Raw genomic sequence first — 14,233 nt, 5'->3', positions numbered from 1 at the left:
CATCTTGCTCTGTGATGACAGTGCCTGTTTGGGATTCTCTGCCTCTCTCTATTTCTGCCCCTCCCCTGCTCGTGCACTCCCTCTCTTTCTTTCTCAAAAATAAATAATACACTTAAAAAAAAATAAAAGGAATACAAACTGGTTCATATAGGGAAATGTTACACTGAGGCTTAAGTTAGTGTTTCTGATCCTATACTCATTTAGGTGTTTTCTGTTCTTCTCCTCTTCTCTGTACCTTCTTCTTTGATTTTCCTTTTGAACCTGTTTCCTCTGCTGAATAGTTACATATAAATGGCAAGTATTTGTACTGCTTTGAGGAAAAAATAATGTCTAATAATGTAACCCTTTCTTATATCATAGGCAGAAGGAGAACTGGAACACAAACCTGTCTTTCCTTTTGCTCACTGGAATTTACAGAATACATGAAAATCAATTGTAATATGCAAACAAAAGCATCATGCAGTCACAGCTTATATGCTTAATAAGAATTCAGCAAGATAATTAAATTGCAAAGTTTAGCATCATTGTACTTCATTTTCCCATGAATATTTGAACTTACTTATAACGGATATCTGCGTGTGAACTTGTTATTTACTGTGGAGGTCGGAATATAGGATATTAAAGAAGACATTCAAGTAGAACTTGATTTGCCTTATGAGCTCCCAGGTTCCCACAGCAATTTTAGGCAACACATGCTGCTTTACTGGAAGAGTAACTAGAGGATAGAGTCTGATCACTCTCTACCTCCCCTGGTAAGCCTTCTGTTTGTTTTGTGAATTTAGTAGCTAAAGGTGCATGATAAAACTTACCATCTCTGTTAGATGCTGCTAAATCAGACAGTAATAAAATGGCTCCCAGGCTCCAGCAGCTCTTCTTTTTATTCCATTAAACATCGATTTCCTAGATGGTCATACATATGGTGTGTCTAAAACCTTACTCGGAAAGTGCTAAAATCCACGACGTCCATTTTAAACTCCAAGTGCAAGGGAGGAGGGAGCTTCCTCATTAAGTGTACACGTTCTTCCAACAAATGCAAGAAAACAGAATTTTTGGTAGAAATTTATCATTACTTTTCTGACCATCATATGATTTGCCTGGCGATATAAAACAATTCCCTGCAGTCCCTCCCATTTAATTGCTGGAGCAGAAAAGTACATTAAATCTTAATTAGCCATACTACCTATGGTAGCATCTGGTGTTATTGAGTTTTCGCCGGCATCTAGAAGCGGCACGGTAATCATTCCTTACCTGGAGGAAGATTCCACCATTCTGTTTCATTTGGTAGTTTTTCTCGTCTTTCTTTCATTACATGATTTGTTGAACAAAAAGTGTATATTCAGGTACATGATTCATTACAAAGATATACACATGCATGCATACACATATGCATACATACAGACATGTTCACAACATATATGTTGTGTTGTGTGTGTATATATATATATGTGTGTGTGTGTGTGTGTGTGTGTATTGTATATATATATGCATATGTGTTTGTGTGTGTGTGTGTGTGTGTGTGTGTGTGTGTGTTCCTGTCTAAATAGTATAGCATTGTATACCTTGGTAAAACATAAAATAACAACCAAAAAATAAGGTTGTGATGGCTTCTTTTAAAGAAACCTAAGACATGACATCAGTTTCTTGAGCACCTTCACAACACAGATGTTAGGCAAAGTTGAGGATTATTAATATGGTTTAGACATTTTGGTTTTTCCTTTTCTTTCTGCATCCTCTCAGTTACATATTTGCTTCCTGTTATTCGCAGTGTTCCTTATTTGTCTGAAACACTTTGCATTCCACCTCCACTGCTTCTTTTCTCTCCTTTGTTAGTTTGCATGCATTACTGACATGCTAGAATCTGAAAGTGAAAAGGAAATTCAGAAACAAAGCTGAATAAAATCTCATCATTCTTAATTCTGAAGATGGTTGCCTGAAATTATTAGCTCATTGCTGACTTGTCTTCAAGTCAACCATTCAGCATATCAGCTCCTAGGTGGTTCAAAATTAGTTGATAGTCGCAGTATATGCCTGTGTATTGTGCACTATTCCTGAAGGAGATTTCCGCAGGTTGATCGTGAATTTTGGGCCAGCTGAACTTTTAAACTTGCTAATCCATTTGTTCCACTGAGTAGTCTTAGAGTTGAAATAGCAGTTTCCACTTCACTTATGCGTAGGTGAACCTGTGCACACATTTATCATTGATTTCCAGCCCTGAAACTATGTAGAAGTTAGAAGAGTTTGCTTGCTTATATTTAAAGGAGACCATTTTGAGGGTGTTTTCCTGAAAATATGATTGGTGAAATAAAAATTAAAATTCATATTTACTTTATGGGAAATAAACTATCAGACACAAACCTCTGTTGCCGATACTTGAGTTAGATACATTCCAACCAAGGCAGGTTCTTCTTCTGTCTGACTTTCCTTTGAGAAGCAGGGACACTCCATGATGTTGGGCTGACAGGCATGAGGAAGCAATCAGCGCTCCCCTTCTTTCTTCCTTCCAAAATATTATGAATGGAAATGTTGTGTTCAGATAACTGCAACACTATGATATAGCTTTTTTCTTCCCCTATTTTAGTGAACCTTTTTAATTTTTTAAGAATTAAGGTGAGTGGGGACCCCTGGGTGGCTCAGTTGGTTGAGTGTCCAACTTTGGCTCAAGTCATCATCTCACAGTTCATGAGTTTGAGCCCCACATGGGGCTCACTGCTATCTGCATAGAGCCCGCTTTGGATGTTCCGTCCCCCTCTCTCTTCCTCCCCCGTCTCTCTCAAAAATAAATAAGCTTTAAAAAGAAAGAATTAAGGTTAGTGAACTTGAAGAGACCATCTGAAGTACTTTTTATTTTATTGAATTGAATTGAATTGAATTGGGTAGATTTCTCTGTTAATAAAATTGTTGCCTTACTATGTGCATTGCATTATATGTTAAAATCTGGAATACTTTTGGTCCTTTTACTCCTATAATGTTGAAATAATAATTTAATTTCTAGGTATTATAAATGTCTAATAGCTGTGTTTTGAATTGATATGAATTGCATTATGTTTTCTTACTAATAGTTGAGAAGAATCTATATAACCAAGTCTGGGCCCACTGAAATGAGTAATCTCCAGTATAGTAGTAGGAGTAGAGATTTCTTGAACGGCTGGATTCTTCTTGTTGGTCCTTCAAGAGATTGCATAAAGATAAGACAGGTGCTCCATCTCACTCGTCAGATTTTCTGAATGAATTTCAGAACATTGCCTTATCAGAGAGGGGTGAAAATCTCTCTCTCTCTCTCTCTCTTTTTTTTTTTTATATCACACTCACCACCTCCGGTATTGTTTTTCATTCTTTCTTTTGGCCTGGCTAATGAGCCAGGCATTGTTCAAAGCTCTACCAATAAGTGACCATAATAGTTCTTCATGAAGTTGCGATTTAGTAGATATGGTATGTAAGAATGTAGATTCCAAAGTCACACTACCTTGGTTTTACTCTTGGTTGCACCACTAGTGATCGGACGGGTCACCTAACCATCTGTGTCAGGTTCCTCCCTTCTACAATGAATATCACAACTCTATATTAAATGAGATAAAGCAGAGCTTAAATGAGATAACACCGATCACACTGAAGTTAGGAAAGGGAACATCTGGGCTCCTATCTTTAACTCACAAAAGTGAGTCGACCAGCCTTATTCAATTTATAATCATTTTATTTCACTTTGGGAGCCTTTTCCCAGCTCTCCTGTAATGTTGGGAGTATACTCTGTTCACCTTTCCTTGTTTATTTCAAAAGCTCCTTATTTAACGTCTCCTGGCTGGACATTGCCATACATGTAACACCCAGGACTCCCTGTTACACACACTGTGTAGTCGTGGGCAGTTACTCCTTCCTTGTACATGTTGCTAATGGGGATTATTCATTTATTTACTTGAGTGAGACTGTATGGTGTCTTTTCAGTTGTGTATTATTTGTCTCTTATTGTAAGCCCTTAGAAGGGAAGAGACCATAGCAGTCTACACGGTAGGCATTTAATAATGGAAATAAGTAAAAACAATTTCCATTTTCAATAGAAGTGAGCATAAGCTTTTTCTCACCAGGCCGTTTATGTGGTTAAGAACAAACAGGGCTGTCAGAACTGTACTATTATCTTACGCTTTAGATTCAGAGGCATACCTGTTTCTATTGAACCTTTTGTAGAAGGAGTTGCCTTTTTTTCCCCCTTAAAGCGTTTACAGTTCTCACTGTATTTGTGGGATGCACGTGCAATTTCTCCATTGTAGCTCATTTGTTAGATTAAACATTGGGAGTGTCTGTTTTATTGTGAGTGGGAAGTTTCTAGATTTTTACTTTTGTTTTGCTTTTTTATTTTTCTGCGAGATTCTTACTCTCTTTTCACAATTATTAGCATACACACATTTGATTCCTTTCCCATAGCCATTCACTTTTTCCCGTCTTGCTCTAATGCCTTTCACAGCTATACAAGTAGATTAATAAATATTCTTCTTTCTTCTTCTAATTTTATGTGGAATGTTTCATTTTTCTTTTGTAATCTTCCTTTCTTTACAGAAACAAGAATCAACTGTAACACTTCCTGGATAAGTACATACCAAGGCTTTGTAAACCTGGCATTTGAAATTTTTATTGTTCGAGAGAAAAGGTTGTGTGAACTGACCACCAACCACATAGGCTGCCATTTTGGTGCAACAAATCTGTCTGGATTTCCAGATAGTATTTCTTGGCATAATAAAAGCAAAGCTACAGACTACTCTGTATGATTTTTAGTTCTAAAGAAGTAACGTGAAAGTATTGCTGTTCTTATCTTGTAGCGCAAAAGTAAGCTAGAAGAGTTAGACTTGTTATTTGTCTATTCATATTGTTAGGTTAGTGGTACTGGCTTGCATGTGGTGGTATCACTAAACTTAAACCAAATTACCTGCCTCCTTGTTGAATTACCATAAGTCAAAATCAAAACACTAAGGAAAAAGTCAACACTAAAAATAGAATAGTAATTGGTAGTAGTGACCTAAAAGGCGATAATCAGATTATGTATGTATATACACACACAAACACACGTATATACAGACATATTCGTGTGTTTATTTGTTTCACTTATAAATCTTTTTCTCCAGGAAGAATAATAATTCTTTGTTTACAAAGTAACTATCGACTGATTGTTGGGATGACAACAGAGGAAGATTTGAAATACAGTCTAAGTATTATTATAGAGAACATACTCTGTACTCTGAGGACTGCCTAATAAATTAGTGTGCATCTGTTGACAGGTAATAGATCATTCTACAAACTTGTTAGTAGATATTGTTATTCATCCAGTCAAACATTCACGAATAGTCTGTCATAATCAGTGTATTCACACCCCACATCCAGTCCATCACAAATCATGTTTTCTCCACTTTCAGAATATGTATATGTTAAATGTCACTGCTCCCTACCTTTATCACTACTTCCTTCCTTTGGAACCTTATTTCACCTTTTTAGAGACACCTTCCCTGTGCATTTTATCTAAAATAAGACCCCATTCCCCACTTCCACATTCTTCCTCTTTATCCTGTTTAATTGTTTTCCATAGCATTTCTACTTTTTGATATTCTTTTTGTTTTTTAGCTTACATATTAGCTTTGTTTAATTGTTGGTCTTCCCATTAGAATGTAGGTACCATGAGGGTGAGGGATTTGTCCTTGTTATTAATCTGATGGTCTCCAAATGTACAACAATGCCTGGCCTACCGTAGGTATTCAGGAAAGTGAATATAGGAAGGAGTGATTGCTGCAGAGATCCAGGAACGTGGTGCTGGCCGTTTTCACCAGCATCAAGCACAGTGCCTTCACACATTTTCATTTTTAAAAATCAGAGAATGAGTGAATGAATGCAGAAGTTAGACTTTGGTATTCCACTTTGGGAACTATTTGGGAACTATTTGTTATTGTTGTCTAAAATAGAACATACATATGCCATGTATCCTGGAAATCCCACTTCTAGGTGTATCCCAACTGAAGTACAGAACTGATCACCAAGAGACATGAACAGTGTTGCTCATGGCAATACTCTTCATGAGGGCCGCAATGTAGAAACTACCCAAATGCCCATGAACAGTAGAATGGATAGATTGTGGTATGGTGATACGATGAAATACTATACACCAATTACAGTATAAATACTATGGCTATATTTAACACCATGGGTAAATCACCCAACTACAATGTTGAGTGAAAGAAGCCAAAGGCAAAAGAATATGTATTCTATAATTTTACTTCTTTGAAGTTCAAATCTGTGTTGTTAGATGTCAGGATAGTATTTACCTTAGAAGGCATAGCACTGGAAGGGGACATGAAGAGAAATTTTCGGGTTCTCCAATGTTTTATACCTTAAAAATACGTTTTGTATTTAAAGACATTACCACACAACAATCCTAGCCTTAGAAGAACTAACTTAATGAAAGAGCAACAAACCAACATTGGGCTGAGTAAAATAAGTGATGTATAAAATGCTTTCAGTAAGCAGAAGCTGGAATCATTAATTTTATTGAGGTATGTGTAAAAAGATGACATTATAAGGACTTTTAATGTCTTTAATATTGCCCTTTGTTGTAAGTGCCAAACGTTTATATAGTATAAAACTTAAAAGTACTTTTCTTTTTAATTAATAGAATCCTCAAAACCAGGTAAGTTTGTGATGAATACACCAAGCACTTTTTAACAGATATTGTGCCTAAGTAAAGGCAGAACTAGAACACTTTATAAGAGGGAGAAATTAGATTTCCAGACTTAAAAGTTCAATTTTTAAATCTTTTAAATGACAGCACTCCAAAATGACTGTGGAAATATGTAAACACCATCACAATGCATTGTCAGCACTAAGAAAAATAAAATTTTATATCAGCAATGAATTTCACCGATGAGGCAGTGGAGTGATAAACCAAACACGGATGAGATAGCATTTGACATACCCATCAAATTGGCAAAAATGCGGAGGCCTGGTATTGCCAGATATTTATATAGGGAAATGAGAATTCTTTATACATTTCTGGTGGCAAAGGAAATTGGTGTAGGCACTTAATTTTTTTTACGTTTATTTATTTTTGAGAGAGAAAGTGAGTGAGAGTGAGCATGAGTGGGAGAGGGGCAGAGAGAGAGGGAGACACAGAATCCGAAGCAGGCTCCAGGCTCTAAGCTGTCAGCACAGAGCCACATGCGGGGCTTAAACCCATGAGCTGTGAGATCGTGACGTGAGCCAAAGTTGGATGCTTAACTGACTGAGCCACCCAGGCACCCTGGTGTAAGCACTTTAAAAAGCAGTTACCTAGGAGTTTTGGAGTTGCACAAACCCTATCAGCCTGAAGTTCACACCTCCATGTGTCAATACCAGAAAGCATTGTACATGTATAGGATGATCATTGCATCTGTAATAGTGACAAAGTGAAACAATGTGAACGCCTATTCTAAGCTGATAATTAAAGAGGTCTCTGTACCGTGAGATAGAACAAAGTGGAAGAATTCGACTTCTGTGTTACCTTCAGAGATAAATTTCAACAAACAGTGCTGATTTTTTTTTAAGCAAGTTGCAAGATGAAGTGTACGGTTTGGCAACAATTTTGTCAAATTTTAAAACAGAACAACAGTATTCTTTTTTAAATATGGTGAAAGTAGCAAGTCTGAAACACTCTCATCGCTCAATAGTATCCCTACAGAGAATATGGTATGGTTCCTTTCTTCTGCAAGGATTTGACTAGAGATTTAGGGGAAGAAAAGTAAAGCATATAAGTTAATGTTATTTGAAATTGCAGTCAGCAGAATTTCAGTTTGTTGCCTGATATATTACCATGAGATCATGTTAAATAAAAGAATTTGGTAATTATTTAGCTTGCTGTCTTTACTCATTAGTAAGTCACATTAATTTGTTGAAATTATTTTCATGTTTATTTTTGAGAGAGACAGAGACAGAGACAGGGACAGGGACAGAGTGCGAGCAGGGGCGGAGGGAGTGGGCAGAGAGAGAGGGAGACACAGAAGCCGAAGCAGGCTCCAGGCTCCCAGCTGTCTGCACATAGCCCGACGCAGGGCTTGAACTCACAGATGGAGAGATCATGACCTGAGCTGACCTCAGACACTTAACCAGCTGAGCCACCCAGGCGTCCCGACTCGTGGAATTTCTAGTAAGGTCCAAATCACATATATAGACATTTTTATTTTTCAATTACTTCTTCAAATATATGCAGAATTTTAAATACATGGATTTTGAAGAGCAAAAAAAGTTTAATACATCTCTGTTTTAAACTACATTTTGGGAGCACCTGGGTGGCTCAGTCAGTTAAGCGTCCAACTCCTGATTTGGGCTCGGATCATGATCTCACAGTTGGTGAGTTTAAGCCCTACGTCGCGTTCCGCGCTGACACTGTGGAGCCAGCTTAGGATTCTCTCCCTCTCTCTCTGCCCCTCCTGGGCTTTTCCTCTCACTCTCTCTCAAAATAAGTGAAATCAACTTTAAAAATAAATCAATTACATCTTACCCATACACACCCTCAACAACTCACAAAATAATTATACAGTGATATTAAAGATTATATTATACAGTGATGTTTAAAACTTGAAATATACATAAGAGACAACAATGTGGAGCAGCTAAGAGAACAGACATGGATCAGGAAGAACTGCCTTTGAATTCCAGCCCTGTCAAGTTAACTGAACTTCCTCTGGTTTTCTCACACCTTGGTAAATTGCGATACCTCCTGCTTCATTGTGTTGATTAAACGAGAATCTATGTAAACAGCTAAGGTCAGGGCCTGATACCTAGCATACTTGGTAAACCATCAGTATATTAATTCTAACTTCTTTCTCCTGAAAAGCAATCTGAGAAATATCATTTGGATTTCCATCCCAGCCCTCAAAAGTTGACTTGATCCATCATTTAACTCAGAGTAATGTAAACAGTACCTAGAGTGAAGCAACCATCTGTAGCAGTGGTTTGATGAGAAAATACAGTCAGAGTTCCTATTAGAAAAACCAGAAACACTCTCTCCTATAAAGTTCTAGGAATAGAAGCAGTAATTCTCTTTACAGGCACCCTTACATCTTTTAATAAATCCACATATCTAAGCCAGTGGTGGTGGCTCTGGTTGCCTGGGGCTGGAGCTTTTTGTGGGGGCACTAGAAGGGAATTGAAGGTTGGAAGTGAGGTTCCCGGGGCTCCCGGGTGGCTCAGTTGGCTGAGCGTCCAACTTCAGCGCAGGTCATGATCTCACAGTTCGTGAGTTTGAGCCCCACTTCAGACTCTGTGCTGACGGCTCAGAGCCTAGAGCCTGCTTCAGATTCTGTGTCTCCCTCTCTCTCTGCCCCTCCCACACTCAAGTTCTGTTTCTCTCTCTCTGTCTCTCAAAAATAAATAAAACATTAAAAAAAAAAAAAAAGGAAAGAAATGAGGTTCCATTAAGAGACGCTGAAACACCATGCACGTGTGGGGTGAAAACATGTTGGCTGGGGAGGTGGGTAAAGGAGGGTGTCAAGTGTAGGCCAGGGTGATAGATGAAATAGAACTTCTGATCAGACAAACAAACATGCCAAGTATACACTATTTCAAGAAATTATCTTGGCATTTCAGATAATGAATCCATCATATTTTATGATCCCAACCTTGTTTATTTTAAGAAAACTAACCGGATGTCTCATGGTTTGTCTTCATATGACGTAAGTTAGTGCAGACATTGAAGGCGATTATCAGCAAACCCATGTTAGAACTTTAATGGTTCTAGGAATTGGAGAACATAGTAAATGTATCTGTCACTTCTAACTACTTGTTTTAGGGTGTCCATAGTAAAACTTCAGCCATGTGGTTCTTTGTGGTCAATATTTTTAGAAATAAACATAGTGGATAATATGGAATGCTCATAGAAGATTGAGTAGGTTTTTGTTTTTTTGTTTTTTTTTACGTCTCTAAACTGCACAATGACTAGGAAGGATCTTGCACAAAATAGGGATTTAATAAATATGTTAATGAATGACTGTCTATGGAGATAATATACTTTATTTATTTATATTGGTTATCTTTTATAAGCCTGCTTTCATTTAGAGAATCATTGTGTTGTAACTGTCGAGGCGCCTTAGGATATGAAAGCACAGGTACTCTTTTTATTATGAGAAATTCAAAGACCTTCAGAAGATATTAATGACTGCCACTAAAACACTTCTTGATAATGATTCTACTAATGATGAGTCGTAAAGCTGCCAGAATCAAACTGAGATGTGAATGCCAGCCTCCCCCCAACTAGCTGGGGGGCTTCCTCCTTCACATCGGTCTCTGAACTTTGTTTTAGTGTAATTCAAATGTGTGCTCCAGCAAAATGACAAATTATCGCAGGACCTGGACCTTTGGGTTGCCATGAAAATGGTCATTGAGTATCAAGAGTCTGTGTAAGGGTACGGGTTCTGTGTTCAGAAGGTCTGTGAAGCTCCTAAAATTATCTGCTACATTTTGTGTCTATTTGCATACCCTATACCCTTTTTTTTTGTTTGTTTTTCTGAGAAGAGGCCTGTAGCATTTACAAGGACTATCAAGTCTGTAAATCCAGAAAGGGTGAGGACTGATGCGTTCCTCACCTCTTCAGAGGTCTTTTACATTGAATAAACATTTGCCATCTCATTTCCTTGATAGGCAGCATATACATCTGGAGAAATGAAGATACCGTGTGAGTTTATTTATCAGTGTCATTTTCATTTTACATTTTGTGGCCTTTTCATAATTTACTGGTATTTCTTTTTTATGTGAATTCATATCTAATGCAAATGCAGTGTCAACGAATGTGATGGATAAAATGTGAATGATGTTTTATGTAGTTTTATTATGTGTGGTCAGCATTGTCTTATAAAGATGTAAGTATATAAAGAAAGTTTACTTACATTAAAGAGAGTACCTCAGAATATTTTAAGCACTATAGCTAGCTAGCATTGATGCATTATGGTCAAGTTCATTTCATTGAGAGGAATACAATAGAAATAATATTGAGCCAAGCCTTGTTATATCTAACTTTTATAAAATGGGGCAATTAAAAAGATGTCGGTGACGGTTTTATTCAGTGTTTTGCTTATGTATATAGTATTTAGTTTAAATATAAATGGCTTTTGCCCTTATTCTCATCTGTTTATCTTTGATATCTTAATATTGCCTAATTATTTGTAGATGAATGCAGAGCTTTTTATTTTTTCCTTGAAGATTTCCTTTGTGAGGAAAATTTGGGTATAAATATCGGGGGATATACTGAGTGCCGTGAAGAAAAACGTTTTTTTTTTACTTCTTCCTATCAGGGTTAAAATGGAAAAGCTCCTGTTGAGGTTGCTGTCCTGTGGGAAAGGAAAAGCCTTATCATTTACAGAATTTAATATCAAGGGACAGTTGTTCTGAAGTAAGACATCCCAGACCATTACAGCACTGATACTTCTTTTCTCCAGTTAGATTAGAAGTTTAATCCTAAAAGAACACATTGTCCAATATTTTTGGATTCGGTGTTTTTGCAGACAAAAGAAGCACTTTAACGTTAAGGAAATCTTTTTTCCTTTGATATGTATTTTTAACCATGACCTACAGTTTTAGTTATTGGAAAAAGACTAGGTAGCAAACTGATCGGAAGATTTCACATTCGGGAGAAAATTTGAATTTCTCCAGAGGTTTTATTTGTAATATTTCCTATTGTGTTTCTGTTAATTCAGATTATTTTACTCACTGCTCAATTGTCTGCATTACAAAGATGAGATTAAAGCTGATCACCCAGATTACGTACAGTGTGTATATGTGTACAACCTTTACATGAACCAGAAAGGTTTTTTTGTGCTTTTAGTGGAAACATAAGACAAATCTGATATTCTCATAGAAACAGTTTTTAGAGCATTCAGTTATATTTTTGAAGAAGACCCATATTTTCACCACAATTACTATAAACAACACAGTTAATCAGCAGTAAATTTTATCATGTTTAGCACGGAACTTTCAAAACTGGGTATAAATTAAACATACCAGCATGGAATTATAATTTTGTTCAAGTTTCTATTATCTTTTTTAATTCCTGCACTACCACACAAAGGTGAAAACTTTTAAATTAGGATTGTAGGATTCACAAAGATTTAGGGAGGAAGAGGTTTTAATAGAGGTTTTAAAGATACTTTTGAGTAAACACATTGATTAAATAGCCATTAAGAAACAATGACATATATTTTTACAAAAGATGTTTTTTATTAATTCTGAAAATAATAGATAACCATTATAGAAGATTTAGAAAATACAGAGAGTATAAAGAAGGAAAAAAAATTCCCCCCAGTTCCACCACCCCTAATCAACCACTCTTAACGGTAAACTTCTTACAAATATTCCCTACTGTGTAGATTGGGGTTGTTTATAAGTTTACACAATAGAAACAGGTTTGCCTTGCATAGTTTCTGAGGATACATACTAATGAAAACAGAACACAATTTTCTAAATAAGCTGACCCAACTTAGTAAACATAATTAACAGGTCTTTATTTGGACCTTTAGGAACAGTACATGGGCTGGCTGTAGGAGTTTCCCTGATCCAGGTCTGGCATAAATTTGGGGGAAGCAGGAAAAGTGGAGCCAAATACCTAGGAAGCAGTCTCTTATAAGACAGGGTAGAAAAAAAAGGGAGAACCCTTTAGGGCCCGTCGTGGGTGGTAGAGTAATAAAGAGCTCAAAAAAACCTTGCACTTAGTTTTTTATCATTGGAATGTTTTTTTTTTAATGTTTATTTATTTTTGAGAGAGAAATAGAGACCGAGCACAATCAGGGGAGGGGCAGAGAGAGAGGGAGACACAGAATCCGAAGCAGGCTCTAGGCTCTGAGCTGTCAGCACAGAGACCCACATGGGCCTCAGTCTCATGAACCATGAGATCGTGACCTGAGCCGAAGTCGGACGCTTAAGTGGCTGAGTCACCCAGGTGCCCCTATCATTAGAACATTATAACTAGCCTTGACTGGGGCTTTGACTCCTCCCCCACATGAACCTTCTTTAGAGAGTGTTATGGACTCCCGTTATTTCCCCAAAATTCATATGTTGAAGCCGTAGCCCCTAATGCAATTGTATTTGGAGATAGGTCCTTTAAAGAGGTAATTAAGGTTAATTGAGGTCATAAGCATGGGTTCCTGATCCAGTATGACTAGTGTCCTTTTAAGAAGAGGAAGAGAGATCAGGGATACATGTGCACAGAAGAGGCCTTGTGAAGACAAAGCAAGAAGGCGGCGACCTGCAAGCCAAGGAAAGAGGCCTCAGGAGAAACCCACCCTGCTGGTATCTGATCTTCAATTTCTTCCAGAACTGTGAAAGTAAATTTCTGTTGTTTAAGCCACCCAGTCTGTGGTATTTGGTATGGCAGCTCTAGCAAACTAATATTTGAGAAAAATGTTTTGTGTTTGTTTGTTTTTTTAAAGGAAAAGTGTGGTAGGTAGAATAATGGCTCCCCCAAAATATCAGGTATTAATCCCTGGACCTTGTGCATATTATCTAATAAGGAAAAGCATCTCTGCAGATTTGATGAAGTTAAGGATCTTGAGATGGAGAGATTATTCTGGAGTATCTGGGTAGGCTCTAAACGTAATCACAGATTCCTTTTGAGAGGCAGAGGGAGATTTGACAGACGTACATAGGAGAAGTTGATGGGATCCCTAGGGTAGAGACTGGAGTGACATGGCCTCAAGTCAAGAAACACTAAAGGAGATTCCCAGAGGGTACAGTCCTGTGACAACTAAGGGTTTGGCCCAGTGCATCTGTTTGCAGACTTTGTGAGTGAATACATTTGTGTTGTTTCAGCCATCAAGTTTGTGGTCGTTTGCTACCGCAGCTGTAGCACACTAAACACAATCTACCGACTAAATCTACCAAGTCCTGTTGGGCATCTATCCATGCCGTCTGAGGGTTTTGCATCCTACGCTGTTGGCTTTTGTTTTATGAAATGATGAATTATATTGATGATTCTTCTATCATTGAACCATCATGTTATTCTTGTAAAAGCTCTGCTTAATTTTGGTATTTTAATTTGTTCTTAATACCCCAGTGGATTTGATAATAATTTGATGATGGTTTCGCATTTTTTTTTTCTTACCATATGAAGGAATGAAATTGGTCTCTAGTTTTCCTTATTTATACTGTCTTTGTCAGGGTTTGGTCATAAGGTTATGTCAGATTTGTTTACCTATGTAGCCGGAGCCCAGATTACGCCAACTTTGAAAACCGGTCATCA

General features: G+C 37.3%; 1 protein-coding gene across 4 annotated transcripts in view; it reads left to right on the top strand.

Annotated features, from left to right (window-relative positions):
* The window catches only part of COMMD10 (COMM domain containing 10), a 214,866-nt gene that overhangs the window by 124,980 nt on the left and 75,653 nt on the right, over window positions 1–14,233 (top strand). Inside the window, exon 6 of one of the 4 annotated variants that reach the window (XM_060636325.2) lies at window positions 4,549–4,747. The exons of the other annotated variants lie outside the window; for them this stretch is intronic. Within the exon in view, the coding sequence (XP_060492308.1) occupies window positions 4,549–4,581 (33 nt within the window). The 3' untranslated portion in view covers window positions 4,582–4,747. Of the gene's footprint in view, window positions 1–4,548; window positions 4,748–14,233 lie in introns of those variants that run through there. 4 annotated transcript variants of the gene reach the window in all.

This window comes from Panthera onca, chromosome A1 (genome assembly GCF_046562875.1).
Source record: "Panthera onca isolate mPanOnc1 chromosome A1, mPanOnc1 haplotype 2, whole genome shotgun sequence".
Lineage (NCBI taxonomy): Eukaryota > Metazoa > Chordata > Mammalia > Carnivora > Felidae > Panthera > Panthera onca.
Note: the sequence above shows the minus strand (reverse complement) of the source record. Positions and strands in the feature narration are given on the sequence as shown.